This window comes from Gobius niger (assembly GCF_951799975.1).
Source record: "Gobius niger genome assembly, chromosome: 9".
Classification (NCBI taxonomy): domain Eukaryota; kingdom Metazoa; phylum Chordata; class Actinopteri; order Gobiiformes; family Gobiidae; genus Gobius; species Gobius niger.
Window position 1 is genome coordinate 26113798 of NC_136860.1, and position 20995 is coordinate 26134792.

At 41.5% G+C, this 20995-nt stretch overlaps 1 protein-coding gene and 1 long non-coding RNA gene across 4 annotated transcripts in view; both read left to right on the forward strand.

Moving 5' to 3' along the window:
* epha3 (eph receptor A3) overlaps positions 1-20995 on the forward strand; it is a 116689-nt gene that overhangs the window by 11975 nt on the left and 83719 nt on the right. For 2 of the 3 annotated variants that reach the window (XM_079563388.1, XM_079563389.1), the window contains exons 2-3: positions 6414-6478; positions 20262-20922. In XM_079563388.1, coding sequence (XP_079419514.1) covers positions 6414-6478; positions 20262-20922 — 726 coding nt within the window. Of the gene's footprint in view, positions 1-6413; positions 6479-19559; positions 19572-20261; positions 20923-20995 lie in introns of all 3 variants that reach the window. The other variant, XM_079563387.1, reaches the window with a different exon arrangement.
* Positions 2394-3724, forward strand: LOC306968074. The gene is made up of 3 exons (XR_013793232.1): positions 2394-2437; positions 2522-2605; positions 3578-3724. It is a non-coding gene; the product is annotated as an uncharacterized lncRNA (long non-coding RNA).

A 20995-nucleotide genomic window follows, 5' to 3' on the forward strand; every position in this document is an offset into this window, starting at 1 on the left:
GAGATGACAAATTAGTTTGCAATGTTCATGTTCTAAGATATGTGCTCAAAAACGTTTCAAAAACAGTGCTAAGTACTGTGGCAATGTGCTAGCTTTTCTGTTCATTTCTACCACAATACATAAAGAGACAGACTTATTTTTTGCTCAACTGTCTACTTGAAGGAAGGTATATGAGGCTCTTTTTTTTTTTTAGATTAGATTGTTGAAAAGTTTAGTGGATATTAGCTTGATTAGCTAGCTGCATGGTGGTTAGCTATCATGCTAGTTGTACATTAGCAAAACCAGACTCACGTGGCCTCACTTTTCTTTAACAAGGAATACATTATACAGTTAAAACGTTGGTGTAAAGTAATTAGACATTTATTTTGAGCTCCACAATACTGGTGGGCATTTTTTTGCATTGGGTCGTCCATAACTTTTCTGTCTGACCCAGTCTTAGCTTTGAGAATAACCATAACATTGAACATGTTTAGCATCGTGGTAAGAAGCTGCTGTAGCACCATGTGCTGTGGGAAGTGGAGCTGAGACTGCCACAGAGGCATTAAACATAAATAACTCATCTAACAATGGGACAATAGACTATGTTTGAGATCTCAGGACGTTAAGCAAAGATTGTTCACAGCTACCATAGTTAACTCAACTTTATTTTTTCAGCAACAATGAATGAGTCGAAGGATAAAGAGGGACATGGGAAATCTGAGGTGAGATGTTTTTTCTTCTTCTTGTGAACCACTGTACTGTATAGAAAAGGCTTTATTTATTCATTCATTTTTTAATACATGTATAAAAGGAATACCACTACATGGCCATAATGTTTTATCCAACGTTTTAACCTTAAGTCTCATGCTGTTCATAGGGCAGATACATGTAAACACAGCGAGTGATTTTTTTGTTTTGTTTTGTAGTCACAAGTAAGATATTTTCGTTGGCTGCAGACATTGAGAAATCACCACGATGCCTGTGTGACCCGACAAGAAGAGTGGCTCACAAAGGAAACACACAAAAACTTTGAAATTACATCACTACTTCAAATTGTAAGTCTGTGCATACAATATTGTTTAAGGCAAGACACTGCAGGGTAATGGGCTATATGCACAGTGACCCCACGTGATTTCCGCCTGGACAGTCAGCCAGACGCTGTCCTTCCTGTCCGAATTAGCAGGTCCCACAGAAATGAAGCAATAGCTTAAGATTTGGTAAAGGACAGCGAGTAAAAGTTCAGATGTGACTGGAGCAGGTTAGAAAATATTACATGAGACGTAACGACTTCACTGGAGGAAACTCCGTGTTCATAACGTGGATGTTTTTGTCTTGAGGCTAACGCAGCTAACACAAAATAAAAAATAAAACTAGCGAGGCGTTTGGAACGAGCCTGCGCAAAAAAGAATCGTCCTGTTAGTTTAAATTATATTTACTTGTTTACATGTTATATTATCATTTTTCAACACTAGCCTTTAGCTCTAAGATAAAGCTCCGTCCCTTACGACAGCTGGCGTTTCCTTTGGGGCAGATTCACAGCGAACATGATGTTTGTAACACGTTTCTGTGACTCCATCAGTAACTCGTTGTCCTTAACCAGATCCTGAGCTTCTCTACATTTGTGTGGGAATCTGCTAATTGTGAACATAAACGACCAGCGACAGGAAGTCCAGCGTCTGGCTGACTGTCCAGGAAGACGTCACGTGGGGAAACTGTGCATATAGCCTATAAGGAAAAAAATAACGCCCCATAGTTAACCGGATATTTTAATAAAGAGTTTTCTACAGCAATATAAACAAATATCTCTGTCCACATGACAGATTATGCGCAAAACAGATTAGTCTATCCCACGAAAGTTATATATTTTCCCAACACTTTTTTTTATATAGCAAATAAGTTTGACTTTGCATTTTTTTTTATTTTGCTGAGGTTTAGCTCAGCCACTCAACTCATGGAGAAACTTTAGCAAGGTCAACCCGTCAAAAAAAGGTCTCTCTGTATAATGAATAAGTTCTGAGAAAAAAGAAATAAAGAAATCTGCAGCCGCAGTGCATGTGACGTCGCGCAGCTCGGAGAAAGTAGTGGCTTCTGTCCAAATCGCCAACAGAATGAGTGGACTATACACTACTATATAATGCAGGCCTATATAGTGAATGAGGGGTTAGGGACATTCGGACACAAGCCAGGTCTGGTCTCCTGTCCAGACCTGTTCACGTCCAGGTCTAGTTGCGTCCAGGTTGTGTCCTGTTAAATGACTGCATGCCCAAATCCATAATTGAGTCTTGTCTTTTTCAGTCAAACCCCAGAAAGGATGACATGTCCACATCTGAAGGCCGCCAAGATGAGTATGTCCCAGATCACACAAAGAGCAGCACAGACAGTGAAGACGACGATTCATCTGCCCACCAGAAGCAACCACATAGAAAGAATCTGGATCAAATAAATATAGATCCACAAGGTAAGATAAGTTTCACAATGCCATGTACTGTTACTTCCTGTTATCTATTAAGTGTCCTGGTAACCATTTCATTTTTGTTTTTAGAGGGGGTCATGGAAGACACAGAGGCATCAGATGATGAAACTGATCCAATCTCAGCCCCAGATTCGTCATCTTCAAAATCTCCAGGTATTTGAACAAGTAACACCAAGACCAAGGACAAGAAAACAAGACAATTATTTCCTGTATTTTGCTTAGATTAATCTCATTATGTCCACAGGAACCAGGAAGAGGGGAGAGCCTGCACTCCAAAACCTTCAACCAGGAAGTGAAGATCATATCCCTGGGTTTTCTTCGAAGTCTCCAGGTATTTTAAACAATCAATGAAGGAGAGAGTTTGGCTGTTTGATTCGGGAAGAAGAGATTCAGGACAGAAGAGAGAGTGTGACCGGGGAGAGGAGACGGGTGAGAGAAATAAAGGACAGACATAGGGGAGAGAGGAGGAGACTGAGGAGAGAAATACAGGACAGACATAGGGGAGAGAGGAGGAGACTAAGGAGAGAGATGCAGGACAGGCGGAGGGGAGAGAGGAGGAGACTGATGAGAGAAATACAGGACAGACGGAGGGGAGAGAGGCAAACGGATGAGAGGGAGGAGGGGAGTGAGAGGAGTAGAAATGGGAGAGGAAGGGGGAGAGAAGACGAAGGAGAAACGGATGCAAACAGGGATGGAGGAGTAAAGAGAGGGAGACTGGAGCGAGCAACACAAGAGCAACAGAAGTGGAAGGATTGGTACTGGTCAGAAATGTGTGATAGTGTTGCAGAATGAAGTGATGATACATTTTATGGGAGAAACATCCAGGAACTTGTGCTAAGTCCCCGCTCAGCATTGCGTCTCTATTATTCTGTGGGTCTTCAAACACGTGTTGACGTTGGCATTAGTTACTGTGTGAACCATGTATATATTGCTCTCACAATTCATACATTTAATATAAAAGGGACAGAAATAAAGCTGAAGCTGTAATTACAAAAAAAAAAAAATAATAACATAAAAAAAAAACAATTTCATGTTGGTGAGTGAAATCAATGATTTCTTTATGCTCATAGAACCAAGGAAAAGAGAATTTTTAGCTATATACTATAACTTGTCTTGAACACTCAGGACAGACGGGAGGAAAGGGACTGCAGACACGGACGCCAACAGAAGAAATGTCTACTTCCACTGGTAAAGCTCATTCCAACTACTTGCAATACAATTGGTTATTGTCTGTAAAGTCATAGTAAGTCATGTCTATGTCTTTGTTGTCGTCTTGTTATATTTTACTTTTTTTTTTTTTCTTCATGCCCTTATGGCCTTGTAGATTTAAAGTTTGTATAGCTTATTTTTACCTGAATTCTATGTTTGTTGCACGATTGTACTGAGAAACATTGCTAGTTTGTGAACCTGTTCTCAAACAATGGCAATAAAAAGTGTTCTGGTTCTAGTTTTTGCATATCTTCCAGGATCTAAAGGAAAAAAGAGACCGTGGACAGTGCAGGAAGTGAATGCAGTAGAGGAAACCCTCATGGACAACATTCAGTCTGGAAAGGTCCCTGGTAAGGCGCAGTGCATCCAATGTATTGAAGAGTCTGCTGGGGCACTTCAAACAAGGAAATGGGAGGGTGTCAAATTTTACGTCAAAAACCGGATTGAGGCTGGGAGACGACAAAGTTGTAAAAGAAAGTAATAAGTAAGTAAGTAAGTGCTTATGACACATTAGGTACGATGACAGAAACCGTTTTTGTAAGAGTTGGCTAAAGAAAACGTTGTTCTGTTGTATATATATTTTTTGGCTTTTATTGATCCTTAAAGGAACAGGCCACCGTGTTTCCATACTGAGATATGTTCTTATCTTAGCTTTGACGAGTTCTTTAGGACCTGTCTGATCTTCCCCCGTGGCTTCAGTCACGTAAACACAGCGCAGACGGCGTTAGCATTTAGCCTCTCCCTCTCTCCTCTATAGCTCCAAAACAGGTCAAGATAGAAGCTACCAAGCTCTTCCACGTTTTCCCTATTTAAATATGGTTACGTGAAGTGTTACACTACAAAGTATAATTACACACAATTAAACAATGTGGATTTTCTAAGCGGATAAAAGGGGGGACTATATTGTAAGGCGTAATAATACCAGGAGTAATTTGGCATCCGCACAGTAAAGTCAAGATTACTGTGCATTAAAGTGAAGATATTACTGCGCGGATTTCGAACTACTCCTGGTATTATTACGCCTTACAATATAGTTCCCCTTTTTATCCGCTTAGAAAATCCACATTGTTTAATGTTGTGTAATTATACTTTGTAGTGTAACACTTCACGTAACCATATTTAAATAGGGAAAACGTGGAAGAGCTTGGTAGCTTCTATCTTGACCTGTTTTGGAGCTATAGAGGAGAGAGGGAGAGGCTAAATGCTAATGCCGTCTGCGCTGTGTTTTTTCGTGACTGAAGATCAGACAGGTCCTAAAGAACTCGTCACAGCTCAGGTAAGAAACATATCTCAGTATGTACAAACAGTTGCCTATTCCTTTAAAGGAACAGGCAACTGTTTTTTCAGTCTGAGATATGTTCTTGCCTGAGCCTGATTGTGATTTGATGTGTGAAACCATAGACATTAGCATTTAGCCTCTCCTCCTCTCCTCTATGTGGCCAAATGGGGGTGAAGTTAGAAGCGACCAAGCTCCTCCACGTTCCCCCTATATGGTTATGTGAGATCCAAGTATAGTTACACAAAATTAAACATGTCAATTTTCTAAGTGGATGAAAAGGGGAACTATATTGTAAGGCGTAATAACACTTAAGAAGCACTTTGGCGTCTTACTGCGCAGATGTCGAGGTGCAACTACTCATGTAACTGTATTTAAACATGGGAAACGTGGAAGAGCTTGGTGGCTTCTAACTTAACCCCATTTAGCCCCATAGAGGAGTGGAGATGAGGCTAATTGCTAACAACATCTTTGGTCTTTTTGACTGAGTGCACGCACAAAGACCAGACAGGTGCACATTAACTCGTCTAAGCTCAGGTAAGAACATATGTCAGTATGGAAAACCGGTGGCCTGTTCCTTTAAATACAGGAAGTAACAGCTAGAGGTAGAGTTTTCATACTGTTGTGCAATCGTAAAGTTATGCAAGAGTTTAAAGTAGAGACCTGTACAGGAATGGATTTTGTAGGCTTTATGAATCCTGACCGATCCTACAAAATTAGTGTCGAGTCGTGCATGTCTTGTGAGAATTCCCGCCCGTTGCAGGTCTCTAGTCAAGAGTTCTATTAAACTTTCCCTCCAACTTACTCGTGTTGAAGAACATGCATGATAACTGGCAAACCGTTGGGCGACAGACCCATGTTCAGTTTTTTGTAAATAAATATTTCATTGTTAATGAACATTTGTTGGGCATTGATTTTTTTGTTTTAAACCTCCTCCTTTTTCCTGTTAACCTATCTACCAACATTCAAAAATAACAAAAAATACAAGAAATACAATTTTCCCCACTATTGCCATCTGGTGGTTGTTTCAGGTACTACATAATAGACAGGTCCCCAAAAGTCACCAATTACCGGACAAAAAATTAAAAAGAAAACTTAGGAGATTTTGGTTCAAAATTTGCATCTGGAGCCCAAGGCTCAAGAAAAATTTTTGAGAGTGGTTTTGGTGGCTCTATTCCCTTAAAAAAAATGGGGTCCCCATATGGAGCAGTTTGCCTTGAGGTCCCCATTTGTACTGATTTACAAGTATGTGTGTGTGTGTGTGTGTGTGTGTGTGTGTGTGTGTGTGTGTGTGTGTGTGTGTGTGTGTGTGTGTGTGTGTGTGTGTGTGTGGCAGCTGGGAAAACAGGGCGATGATCAGAGCTGGAGGTTTGGGGGTCCCTCCTGTGGGATTTGATAAGGGCTAATAGAAGCTAACAGGGGCTAACAAGGGCTGCGCTCTCATGGCTGCTGTGTTTTTTCTCCCTCTCTTCACAGTGAACCTGTTAGACTCCAAAGCCAGCCAGGGGGAGCTAGGATGGATTTCCTACCCAGCGCACGGGGTGAGTATTGCGTTAGTATTATTTCCTTCATGGCAAAGCGATCTATGAAAATGGCTGTCATTGTGTGGCATGATGCATGTTTTCTGGACTTTTCGCTGAAACTGAATCATTTGATTGAACCAAAACTTCGAAGCTTTCTCCCTTTTTTTCCAACCCTTCTGGCCAACGGAGTTATGCATTTTGAAAGCTTATGTGTGGGTTTTGGCTTATGTTCTGTTAGCAAGATGACTTTGAAAATGAAATGCTAAACTAAAACAGCTTTTTGTGAGAGCGAATTACAAAAACATATCTTATTACTATTACAATATTGGGTCAATTGTAAGCGCTGACGTCATGATATGAATCACGAAACTTTGAAGTCAGATTACTAATATCTAGTTGTGAACTTTTAGATTTGCATGTTGTAAAGGCTTGGCAGGGGTCTGTCTTTTTCTCATTTAAATTGCAGATTTAGATCAAGGAGTAAGTTTTAATTTAGTCTCTAAACACATCAACAACAAACCGGAAAACAAAAAGAAAATAAGTGCAGTCTATTAAATTATTTATTTTACATTTCAGTCAATACTTTTTCATCCAAGCACGGAAAAAGGCTATTTTCTTCATAACTTCATAACATCCGCTTGAACCAAGCACATTTTCTCCGATCCAGCTTTACCCAAATCTAAATTTTCAACCGGAGAGAAACAGTGTAATGCCTCATTTGAAAGCGAAGACCCACAAAACTGACTTTTTGTCTCCTTTTTGTTATGATTTTGTCGCCTTTTGGCTGCTTTACTGGCACATTTTTGTTGCTCTTTTGACACTTTTTAGTTGCTTTCTCATCGCTTTTTTTAGGCTTTTAGATTTGGGTAGTGCCCAACTGGAAAAAATGTGCTCGTTTCAGGTGGGGGTTAAGAGGTTAAATACCATAAATACCATTTTTCTCACACTCTTGGGAAAGCATCTCTGCTTAAAGAGACTAGATGCAAGTTGGCCATTTTTGTACTCACTACTGCCACCTCAGGTCTGACGCGTAACTGCAGCCTCTGTATTAAGCTCGTGCATGACGGCACTTCAGACCCGACCTCCTTCAGACCCGAATCAACACCTTTTTTTAGTGACGGTCTGAGCTCATTCTACACATTAGGACATTGCTGGAACATGTGGGGGGAGCAAAATACTTTTTTTTTTTTTTTATTCCTTTAAATCCCTTTAAAGTAGCACCGATAGACACCACACTTTTCAGTCTTGTAATGAACAAATGTTGAAGATTTTTTTCATCAGGGTTTGCTGATATCCTTTGCTCAACACAATCAAGGATTTGGCTTGACCAGAATGTTGACAGATTTTTTTTTTCTTCAGTCATAACTACTTCCCTTCCCCCAAAGATTTAATAACACATTTCATATACAATTACATACGAAATAAAATCATATGAAAACACCAAAATAGAATACAAAACTCCTTTATTTACATCAGTCATATCCAGCAAAAAAAACAAAGTGATTTCTATCTTTGCCATAACATTACCCAAACATGCCTAAACTGTCCCATACTGCCGTGCGCGCTGTAGATTTGCGGGTAAAGAAAGGATTTCCAGGACTCCCACTGTTCTCACTGTGTTCTGTTGATTCAGTGAGCCAAGTGCAGATTAACCCACTTTTCTTTAGGCGTTTTTGTCCGGACTCCGTCTCACAGGTTAGAGGTTAAGCATTCGGGGCTGGCCATATGGTCCGAATGCTTGAAGGGGGAATGCCTGTATGTGTGCGCTGCGTTTCGCGGACGTGTTTTTAGTACGATTATAGCCTTAGCGGATTTTAGCATGTAGGCACAACATCCACAAAATAGGACCCAAAAAGCTTACCCTGATTTAATACATAATATCATTGTACGCCGTGTCAGCAAAGTGAGGCTATTGTTGAGATTTCACTTGTTAATCCATGCACTGAGCAACCGCAGCGCCTCAGTCTGTCAATTTTACGTGATTAATTAAGTTTAATGCACGTTACTCGTCATTTAAAGGGTGTTTTGAGCTTAATCGGGGTTTACACTGTGGATTTTTGGAGTATTATTCAGAGTGAGCCCAAATCATTTAAATTGCACAACCGACGGCTCATTTGGATTTGACTTTTTTTTTCAGTAATCTTCTCTGTATAATAAAACAAATTAACACAAATAAGATTTAGTTTTACATTCTATAAAGTGATGTTAATAATTGCTGGTGTTGCAAGTGTTGTTGGGATTACTCCATAAAAGTAATCCAACTACTGATTACTGATTACTCCTTCAAACGGGTATCTTTGATTGCTTCATTTCGAAAGCAATCTGATTACGTGTTAATCAGTAACAAGTTTTAAAGAGACTGGATGCAAGCTGGTCATTTTTATGCTCACTACTGCCACCTCAGGTCTTACGCTTAACTGCAGGTTCTAGATTAAGCTCGGACTCCAATTAACCTTTTTTCCGCCCTTCGTTTTTCGCAGTCGAGAACGTCTTGTTTCCCGCAGAACCGAAAATGGAGCACAATTTGTTCTTAGCTAAAGACGAGGCAAACTCAAAATAATGTCTGTATTTCCAGCCAGACTTTGTAATCTTTGGTTGTTTTTCATCAGTTCTAACATTTTACGAGGAGCAAGACATTTTCAGCTGCCAAAATATTACAAAATGTATTCAGTACCTACAAGGAATGCTATAGTAAGTTATTATAAACAAATGAAGTTTTTTCCTCCCCCTACATGTTCCAGCCATGTCCTAGTCCAGACCTGTTCACCACAACTGCCTCTAAAACCCTGCACTGTCACTCAAAAAGTGGTTAATTCAGGTCCGAAGTGCTGTCATGCACGAGCTTAATATAGAAGGTGCAGTTACACGTATGACCTGAGGTGGCAGTAGTGTGTGTAAAATGGCCAACTTACATCTAGTCCCTTAAAAGAAAAAAAACCTCCTAACCCCCACTTTAACGGAACACATTCTCCAGTTCACCTTTACTCAAATCTTGAAGCTTTTCGACTGGAGAGTTTACAGACTATAGACCAGGGTAATACCTCATTTGAAAGACCTACAAAACGAATCGTAACTTTTTTGTTGCGTTGTCGCCGTGTTTATTCTTTATTCTTCATCGCTTTTTTTCCCCCATGCTTTTTGGCATTTTTGTTGTGTTTTTGATGCTTTTTTATTGTGTTATTGTTGCTTTTCCGGCACGTTTTTGTCACTCCTTTGTGGCTTTTTTTTAATCACTAATATTCTCGTATTTCTATTCTCGTTCTCGTTGCTATTTTTTTCAAGCAGCTTTTAGATTTGAGTACGGCCAAACTGGAGAAAATGTGCTCGGTTCAGGTGGGGGGTTGGAGGTTTACCACACAGAACTCCAAATCCTTCTACTATCTTTGGGATTAAGTCGAGTTTCAAATTAAACTGAAATCTCTCATCGACACAAACTATTCTGGGGAGGAAAATGCAACAACTGTTAAACGTATTTCCAATGCTTTCACTGCAAGAAAAATGAAAAAAAAAAAAAGCCCGAGCACTGCGCCTCATCCATCAACCTCTCCGCTACCAAGGTCCCTCTAGTGAGCTTTAGCTTAGTGTTTATTTGTCTTACTAGTTAGACTACTGTGCCTCAGGGCTGGTCCACTCACACACACACACACGGTTCACTTCCTGGTTTTTGCCTTTATTAAGTGTTACAGTTTCTCATTGGCAGTGACTCGAGGTATCCAGTCATTTGTTCCACTGAGCCGACAAATGCTGCTCCCCTTAACATCGGCCCGGTCGTAACACGCAAAACGAAATGTTAAATGGTCAAGACACGAACAGTTCCAAGCGAAAATTCATTTTATATTGAGTGTATGAGTAAGCAGAGGGGGAAAAGAAAAAGAAAAAAAAAAGCATACCAATATAAGTGATTCAGTGGTGGTCATTGGAATGTGTGTCGGAGGATGCGCAGTCAGTGTAGGGTCTGCTTTGTTTCATGTGACTGGCTTTGAGCAAGAAGAAAGGGCCAGACATGTTTATAAAATCATGCGGGGATTGGAGATGATAAAACTGACCCAAGAGGCACGAGACCAAGTCCAACCAAGCGTCCCAAGAATGTGTTTGCAATTTGTTTTAAAGTAAAAACCACATAGCGCCCTAAGCCAGTGTCGAATTAATATCGCAAAATTCTGGGTGGCGTCTATGGATGTTGCCTCACTAAATATCGAGATAGCAATTTGGCGAAGGAAATACTTAAAGCCTTACGACAACGTGGACATTATGAATCGTCTGTCTTCATCCTGCAGGGGTATTGATTTTAATAGCAATATTACAAATGCCTTTTTTGCGCTATGCTTGATCATCACCCCTACCAGCACCAACCTCTGCCCCACATAGACGCCCTTTGGAGTGCGACTTCATTATAAGACACAAGGTAATCTAACGAGAAAGACTTTAAGGCCAGACATCAAACCCAGGCCGAGGAAAATGGGGAGAGCACACTGACGGATGGAGAAACGATGAGAGAGGGAGCTGATGATCAAGTCCTCAAGGTGAATCATGTGTAATTACTCACGTCATCCTGCTCCGATAAGCAGCCTGCCCCGGGAGAGACAGACGCGCCTCACAAATGATTTCTCATAATGTGGCAGTGGCAGCACGCCCAAACACACACACTCATTCCAGTTGATGGAGAGGCCACAGTTAAAGGTCTATGGAGAGAGACAACATGCTGCGGACAAACCAAATTAAGAGCTGCTTAGACACGGCAGGGCAACAGGTTTTATGTGAACAACATGTAATGGTTATAATTGATTATCCATTTCGAAAGAGGTGTAAGGAAAAGTTGAGGCACAGTAACTTATAAAGTTTGCAAATAGTGATTTATTTTTTTTAATATTTGGGAGCATGAGGTCATTTATTATCCTTTACACTGCAAAAGGTCAATTACTAGATTCGTTTAAATGTCTTAAATACCTTATTAGCGTTAAATGTCAAAAGTTGAGTTTTTTGGATTAGTTCATAATGTTGTTGGCCATTTTCACTGGATTATTTCACTATTTCTGAAATGTTCTGAGACTAATTTCGATACAGTTTGTCTATATTTGAGATTAATTTATTTGCCAATGGGGTAAGAAAATTGCTCTTGCCCCATTGGCTGCCTTACTTTCTTATTCCAAGCAAGATTATATTAGAACTGGCCTGAAATGTCATCAAACAAGCAGTAATTTTGGCCCAATCAGTAAGTAAGTGAAAACCACCCAAATAAGTGAAAACCACTCAAAAACAAGAGATTGTTCCCAATTCAAGTAATTTAAATCCACGCTTGATATTTACTTTTTGTAGTGTGTGACTATGACACAAGGTTCTTATTGTTTCTACAATCATCATCATGGCATTTAAAGACATATCAGGCTTGATTGAGGCTTAAAAACAGTATTTTGGGCTTGTCAGCTTCAGTATTATATGTTTTTTTTAAGGCAAGGCAAATGTATTTATACAGCACATTTCATGCACATGTGCCTCACAGCAACACCGAAAACACAATAAAACAAATCAATCGATACAACTCATCAAAATATATAAGAATACAAATATGTATATATTAAAGTTATAAACATTTAAATAAGTTAAAGTACCATCAATTTCCATAGGGAGCAGTAAATAATCATGCTGTCAGCCTGGACTTAAACTAAATAGAGTTGAGGCCTGTTTCACGTCATCACGGAGGGTGTTCCAGACCTTTACTGCATGAAACTGAAACGCAGCCTCACCGTGTTTAGTCCTGACTCTAGGAACCACCAAGAGACCCCTCCCTGAGGACCTCAGAGCCCGAGATGGTTCACACGGCTGCAACATGCCAGCTATAAACTTTGGTGCCAGACCATGACGAGACTTGTGCACAAGCAGAGCTATTTTAAAGTTTATTCTCTGAGCAATAGGAAGTCAGTGCAGAGACCAGAGCACTGGACTAATATGGTCGTATTTCCTGGTTCTGGTCAGGACTCAAGCTGCAACATTTTGGATGTACTGCAGTTGTCTAACAGCACGTTTGGAAAGGCCAGTGAGCAGGCCGTTACAGTAGTCTAACCGACTGGAGACAAATAATGGCAATGTTTGGAAAAGACACTGACCTGGAGTGCCTATTTGAGGAAACTGGAGGGGATACTGTACCTCCACAAGCACGAGGGACCATGCAAACCACACAGAAAGGCATCTGCCCAGACTGGGGACTGAACCTGGGACCCTCATGCTGTGAGGCAAGAAAAGTCCACCGTGCCGCCCACATGCATCCAGTCTTGCCAACCGCGCATAGTCATGGATATTAATGGAGGCGCTGCAGCAATAGGCCCACGGAGACACAACATGCTTGAGTCTGAACAAATTAAGAGCTTAAGACCTCCCCAGGACGGCGGGTCCACAGTCACTGATGTACTAAGTGTGTGATCCAGATATAGAGTTATCTGTGCTGGAGGCAGCGTCCAGGGGCTCAGGCCTAAACACAAACTGTCTTCAAGATTACATTCGGACTGCTTTGACTGCATTCTTCCCCCTCAGACGCTTAATCGCAATGTATCGAGGGCCTGCACGCAAAATGAAAGCAGTTTTTGTTAAAGAGGAAACAATGCCTTGGAATCTGGCTTTAGCCGCTTCACAATGACCTTCTGCTTAATAGGGAATGAACTTGACCACAAAACTAAAGGGAGCTCAAATTCAATGTAAATCAGCTTTCTTTTCAGCCAGTCCTTTTCGATTGTCTCTTAAGTTTGACTCTGGCTCTGACACCCCTTAAACAATTACAGATCTGGGCTGAGGAGGCGAGGTTCACAGTGTACAGTGGCAGGAAAATGTATGTGAACAATTTCACACATTTCTGCCTAAATGTGGTCTGATCTTCATCGAAATCATAAGAATGAGTAAACAGTGTCTGCTTAAACTAATTCCACCCAAAAACTTAAATTTTATCACATTTTTAATGGCCACAAAATTGAACCATTCACAGGACAGGGTGAAAAAAGGAGGTGAACCCAGGAATCTTGCTGAACTGCAACAGTTTTGTAAAGAGGAATGGTCCTCGACTCACCCTGATCATTTTCCATGCCATTTTGCTGCTAAAGAAGGGTCAGCCAGCTATTTAATACAAGGGTTCACTTGCTTACTCCAAAATGTCCCGTGAATGTCTCAGGTTTTTCTGCAAAATATCTTTATGAACTTGAATGAATTCATTTTTCAATCATTTTTCCTCCCACTGTATTTAGTTTTTCTTCCCATGCTGAACAACTTAATTTGTTAGCATAAAGCTAAACAGACGGATGGTTGTTCCTGAAGTCTACTCCGAGTTTTGTGTGTACAAAAAGGAAATATTACATCACACAATTGGATCAGCATGATGTTTTTGCAAGCAATAAACTGTTGCTAACGTCAAACCCTAATACAGTGGTGTTCTATTTCAACTTTACACTTTTGGGGGGGGGGGGGGGGGGGGTTTACTTTGGTACCTAAGTCTGTGGTTTGGCCTCTGAATGTAGCCGTTGCAAGGTCACTGGCCCATTTTTTTTTTTCAAGGCTTATCCCACTTACACATTCCAAAGAAAGCATAATGTAGGTGGGGGCTAACCATTTACAATGAAGTGTGATTTAAAATATATATAGCTGGACTGGAGCCATTCGTTCGTCCCGCCAGAGTTTGCCTGTATTTTCTCTCTCTCTCAACATAAGCGCCTGTTTCCACTTCTTCTGGTCGCTCAAGGGCTCTCGGAGAACCCCCTTGCTCCGCTGCCGCCCTTTCTGCAAATTCAGCTTGACCAGCACGAACCGCAGCCCTACACCAGAGAGGAGAGAGGAGAAAAGCCCATCCATAAACGCGGATTAGCAGGTCGAGTCCAGGCAAGGGACTGGGAAGGAAGTGGGGGATGTATATGTAGTGTTATATATAGGATACAGACCAGGAGAAATGCTTGACCTTGTACTCCGCCAAAAATATTGCCACTTTCAAATATTACTTCTGAACTTACAGGCTGTTATTGTTTACAGTACAATGACAGTATTGCTGCCTGAACGTTGTGAAGCGTGCTTATATGAACTCCTCACTATGAAGAAATCTGTTAGAAAGCGTTTTGACCATAACAATTCACTCCCTTCCTCTTTCACTGCTTGTAAAGAACAAAACAAGATCCTTTAACAGAGCACATTTTCTCCATCTTCACCCAAATCCATAAGGTCAAAGCCTCTAGGCCAGTGGAATGCCTCATTTGAAAGCTAAGACCCTAAATTCATCTAAATGAGGCGTTCTCCTAGCGTTGTTGTAACTGTTTGGACATTTTTTTCCTTCACTTTTGCATTTTTGTGGCCTTTTTGTCACATTTTCATCACTCTTTTTATCACTTTTCCATTGTTCATTTTTGGCTTTGTTGTTGTTTTCGTCACACATTTTTGCCACTTTTTCCATCGCTTTTTTGACACTCTATTGGTGCGTTTTCATCCTTGTTTTCGTCTCATTTTTGTAGCTATTTAGACACTTTTTTTCTCCAAGAAGCTTTAAGATTTGGGTAAAGCCAAACCTTGAGAAAATGTGCTCGGTTCAGGAGAGGTTAATACATAAAATGCCGTTTTTCCATCAGAACAACAAATCTAAACCTGTATAACTTATTATCATGTTTCCCCTACTGTAATTCTAGTCAAATCAAATAATAAAAATAGGTCCGAGAAGTCAAACTGCAACATGTTCCAACTATATTATTCACCTAAAACAATCCGGTTATTTAATCCTCTGCTTGAAGTTATCTCGTCCTTGAAGAAAGCAAATGAAATCTCTAAAGATGCTCTTAAGGACAGCCACAAAGGTAACTCAAGGATATGTTTTGGGGCTTTAGCTGTTTGTCTATGTCTCTGTGTCCTTGGGCAAAACCTAAACTCTGCATTAGGAGGGAGAGGCTGTTCAAAGGGACGAGGAAAGGACACAGCAAGGATTCAAGTGTATATTTTAGGTTGCGTATTTACCATCCCGGTTCTCCTGGCGATATGCTGCAGTTGTTGCTGTTTGACCTCTGCGACCTCTGCGCAGCTCACAAAAACAAACTAGCATGCTCTGCTAGCCTCGTGCCTGGCTTGATTTTCTTTCTATAGGCAATGAGGTAATGGAAAAGTATGGATTCATGATTCATAAGCCTGCAATTCTGTTTGAAGCTTTCAATTTACAAACACAAATTATGGATAGACTGAACAAGACAGGCCAGTTTAATGTAAATACGGAATATATGATTTTGTAGGCGCTCATTTTTGCGCTGCACAATAATGAAATATTTCCGCACACCTTTTTTTCCTTTGGTTATTGACAGGAATGTGCCTCACACATAAAAGCAGCTGTTGAGTCTTTCAGCGACACATCAGATAAATATTTTATTTCTACAAAGCACACGGTACTCCCTGATTATAGAAAGTATCGCAAAGAAAAGGATCATGCAAACTTTTGATGCCGATGAAACGAAAAGCACAACTGTGATAGTGATTCAAAGGGACTGACTTTATTTATCACATTGCATTAATTTTTCATCGTTTTTGTCCAAATATAACGTGATCTGCGATGATGAAGCTGTGGAAACATTGAAATGCACATAATATTTGTTCATGTTGACACAAATGAGGTTCTCAGCCGAGCTCATGTGTTATTGAAAAGGCCCCCCTGTAGATCGCACTATGAATATGCAGAAAAAAAGGCATACAACATTATTAGAAATAATCAGAAACCAAAATGTACGACACATAAACAATGGCAGAGTAATGATTATTTTTTACACCAAGTACCGTTCTGTGCATGTACCGACACTGAGGAAATGTGGAATGCCTAAAACAGCCTGGTAAACAAAGACCTATTGGGCTAAATCGGGCGGCACGGTTGCTCAGGTTGTCGCTCACGCCGCAGGTCGGGCAGTATCGTTCCCCGTGTTTGCATGGGTTTCCTCCTGATATGTTCATTGATCAAAAATATACCCTAAGTCTAAGCTGATTTAGAACCAGTTACAACAGCACCACAAACGATGACTCCATAGTACCCGCACCTCAGCTTCAGAAACATAGCAAAAAGAGAAAGCTATTTCCCCGTGTTGTGTGTGTGCAGAATTCCTTAACCCCAGCTGGTGTGGCCCGGCGCATTGTTACCCTACACTTGTTCGACTCTTGGGTCTTTGAGGACTTTGAAGTGGGTGCTGACCGAGTGACTCTGAGCTGAGCCTGTTGCCGTCGAGTTGAGATCGAGTTACCGCACTCCACTTTACTGTCCCCTTAACTGCTCCACCTACAGCACAGATCAGAGAGAGCAGAGGGGGGACGGGCTCACACCAAACCTCACCCTATCTGTGGCCATCAGGGTCGGGGTTCACGGGTCACTCGGGCTGGTGCAGCAAGGGGGCCGGACTGTTGTTATATATCAATTATAGGACATGAGGAGTGAGGTAACTGCCCCCCAGAGAGAAACAAGGCCCGGTTAGTCACCTTGGAGACCCTAATTCACCCGTGTTGTTGGCACTTACGTGGGTTCAAGCTGGGAGGTGTCTGCGCTACTGGCGGCACTTTAGGGCAATTAGATCAGTGGTTTTCAACTGGTGTGGCATAGGGACCCACCATCACCCTTAATGACAAGCCATATAACCCATATAAAAATGAAGATATTGCCTTGTCCCACAGATTACTGCCGATTTAAGCCTTAAATAAGCCACAGAAGCTGGAATTTTCTCCTCAGCTCAGTGCCAACCATTTTTTGGTCGTTTTTTTACACATTCACAAGGCAATAAATGTGAAAAGAAATGTTCCCTAGGTGCCACTGAAAATGGTGCCACAACCTACTTTCATGTCACAACCCACCAGTTGAGAACTGTTAATGCATTATGAAGATGGCCATTTCTCGGACTATACCATATGACGGTCAACAACAACAAAATCAAGTCAAATCAATGTCTATTTCTGTAATGTTCTCTATGTATGGCAATGTTTTTGACGACCAGATCTATTTCAGTGCGTTAAAAATGATAAGTCAGAATTTTTGCACTTTTTTTCCCAGTAAAACAGATCATATTCTCATTGGCTTAAGTTTAACAGCGGGCGTTCTTCGAGAGGTCTGAGAGGCCTAACATCACACAAGAGGCTAACATTGACTTTGGCTGAGTAAAAAGTGGATTATCTGGAAGGGGATGAGACACAGATACACAGACACTTCTTCATCACGCTTCTTTGTTTTACAATCCGGCTCAGACTAAATAATGTTGGACATACGATGAATCAACACACTCTGGCACATCACCACTCTCGAGAAGTATGTGACTGTAGACTTTATGTTGTCCAATCAATTATGATCTTTTGTATATATTTCTGAAAAAAATGGAAGGTAACTGGAAAATCCCCACAAAGGCGCTGATCCAATATTGCAATGGTAAATACCTGGTGTTCAACCTTCTATTGGGATCATCCCGTCTCAGATGATTCAATAATGAACGAACCGCTACTAGACTCTTGTTGAGCCTGATCCCATCCACCATAATAGACAATCGTTGCTTTATTTTGGGGGTTTTCTTGCTAACAGACCAATACTTTTCTGACGATGTGAATGTATTGTAAATGACCAAAGAGCAAAGGCTGCCTCACGCAAATAACCCGTTTTCCTCCTGTTTCCATATCAGTCTATATCAGTGTTTTCCTATAGCATCACAAAAAATGCCCTGCAGAGCATGAGCAGGCCATGTTTAAAAGCGCCCTATACGCCTTATCAAACTCACTGTCGCCAGCCACATTACTCATGTTGTCAGATCTCGCCTTTCTTCTGCCGTGTGTTGTGTCAGGCTAATGTCATCGACCCTTTTTTTTTTTTTTTTGCACGTCGGCACATCGTCATTCCCTCCTCTCCTAATCCAGGAACCGGTCATTAAAGCTCTCGGGTAAAGCTGGCTGAAAGATATGAAAAGTCTCGGCTTCACCTTTCGCTATTTTAAGTCCCGTTAACTTGATTGGTGGCTACTTTCCCCTTTGTTATTGTTGGACCAACCAGGAGCTCGGCTGATGAATGAGGTGATGCCGAGCGAAGCGTGACAGAGGAGACTAAACAGAAACTTTGTGCCTGGATTTTTCCTCGTGTTGTTGTCTTGTAATTTTATCTAAATGCCAGAGAAGCCGGGGGCATCTTCCAGGGCATGTCGTCGATCAAATTTTAAAACAACAATATGTATTCTGCACTGGATTTTCTTCGTTCTTCAGAGTTCATTTGTAAATTTAAACTGTGTGCAAATTTGGGCATGTTTAATAGAAGATAGAAGGTAGATGGATGGATCGATATCAGAACAGTGTATTATGCATGGTATACTCCTTTAGCCAAAAGACTAATTAAATGGGCTCATTACTCGAGCGTTAAGGATTATGCGAGTTATTAAGGACAGATAAGAAGGGTGGAAACACATTTAACGCCAGCCATTAATGATCTACACATCCATCTAATCTCGTTCAGCTTGCCAGTGTCCTTTTGAAACTTCCCTCACTCAAAATCCAAGCCAGTCCGAGCGCCCCTTCCAAAGTCCACACTCTCTCATACATACTTCACACACATGGCCTGCGATACACTCCGTGAAATAGAGACTCTCGCCTCCTCAGCCCGTCATTAATTCCTGTGTTCTGGGCCCGAGAGCACCTGCTGCGTCTGCCAGCCACGAAACCTTAAACACTTCACATGGGCCCTGTGTGAATGTACAGTATGTGTGCAGTTTGTGTTTCCATTATAGGCATTATGTGCGAGCGGGACAATCACTCACGCTGCCCTTACATTGTTTTTTGCTCTCGCTTCTCTCTCTCTGTCTCTGGCACTTTCAAGCGTTCATTCATTCCGAACTTCAGCTCTCAGAAACATTTCCACAACACGCAACAACGGCCACTTACACATGCCGCCCCATTCGTTTTAATGACTGTCATTTTACCCACAATGACGGCAATGTTTTTAGCTGTTTTGTCCATTTATCATCATTCACTGTTTATTTGCCCGGACAGCCGAAGCCAAAGCACATGATCAATGAGTATTCCCGCTGTGTTGAATTCACAAAAGAATGACCACGCTCTCTTCTCTCCTCTCCCCCCCTTCATTGCTTTCTCCCAGTGGAGGGAAAATGTAAGATAGACTCAAACCTGGTATACTCTCATACATGTCTATACTGTCCGTCCGTAGATCCTTCTTTTAATTTTCTTTTTTCTTTTCCGTTCCTCTTTTTAGTCCATTCAGCACGTTTCCGTAGACGTAGAACTGTGATGCAAATAACCAACTCTGCAGCTTGAACGTCCTCACTTTGTAGTATAAAAGATCTTAGTTAAAAGGGGTGGGAAAAGACACTGGGAGATCTCGCTAATATTTATTCACAATTAGGCTTGCTGCATACAAATCTAAAGGAAATGAGCCAGTAAATCACACTTTATGAGTGTTTTCACAGTCGAGCAAAAGTGGAAAATTTGGCTAAGGCAGCAAGTTTACTTTTAATTAATTGGTATTTTGCATTGAGATCTGGTAGTGTGATTTTTCACCCTTAAGTGTTTGTTAGATGCTTAGTATTCAGCAAGTGTAAGAGTCTAAATAATTCATTTGTAAATGGTTACAGGCTGGAAATAACTTTATTTTTCCGTTCTATCTCCCCCTTCTCCTTTATCTCTGTCCCTTCCACATTCTCGCCAAACCAAATATCTCAAACCCTCTACGACTTTCTGTACCTTTCTCTCAACCTTTCCTTGCTCTATCTACCCTCGTGCCTTCTCGCTTCACTCCCTTTTGCCTTTCATTCCTTTTCCTTCTATCTCTATCCGTTTACAGTGGGAAGAGATCAGTGGTGTGGACGAGCACTACACACCTATTCGGACCTTCCAGGTTTGCAACGTTATGGAGTACAGCCAAAACAACTGGCTTCGCACCAACTGGATCGCTCGCCAGTCGGCCCAGAAAATCTACGTAGAGCTCAAGTTTACATTACGGGACTGCAACTCCATTCCGCTCGTCTTGGGAACCTGCAAAGAAACCTTCAATCTGCTTTACTTGGAAGCGGATGACGACCAGGGCAGCCATTTTAGGGAGCACATGTTCACCAAGATTGACACCATAGCCGCGGACGAGAGTTTTACGCAGATGGACTTGGGCGATCGCATTTTGAAACTCAACACTGAAGTGCGCGAAGTCGGACCCTTGATCAAAAAGGGTTTCTACCTCGCCTTCCAAGACGTGGGCGCTTGCGTGGCGCTCGTGTCCGTCCGCGTCTACTTTAAAAAGTGCCCAAACACTGTGAGAAACTTGGCCGTGTTTCCCGACACGGTGCCGATGGACTCCCAATCGCTGGTGGAGGTCAAAGGGTCGTGCGTCAATCACTCCAAAGAGGAAGAGCCGCCGCGAATGTACTGCAGCACGGAGGGGGAGTGGCTCGTCCCGATCGGGAAGTGTCTGTGCAACCCTGGCTACGAGGAGAGAAGTAGCACCTGCCAAAGTAAGTCCCTCCAATCTTTTCCACTTCATTACATTTGTGTCTAATGCATCTTCTGCGCTCTCATCTTGGAAAG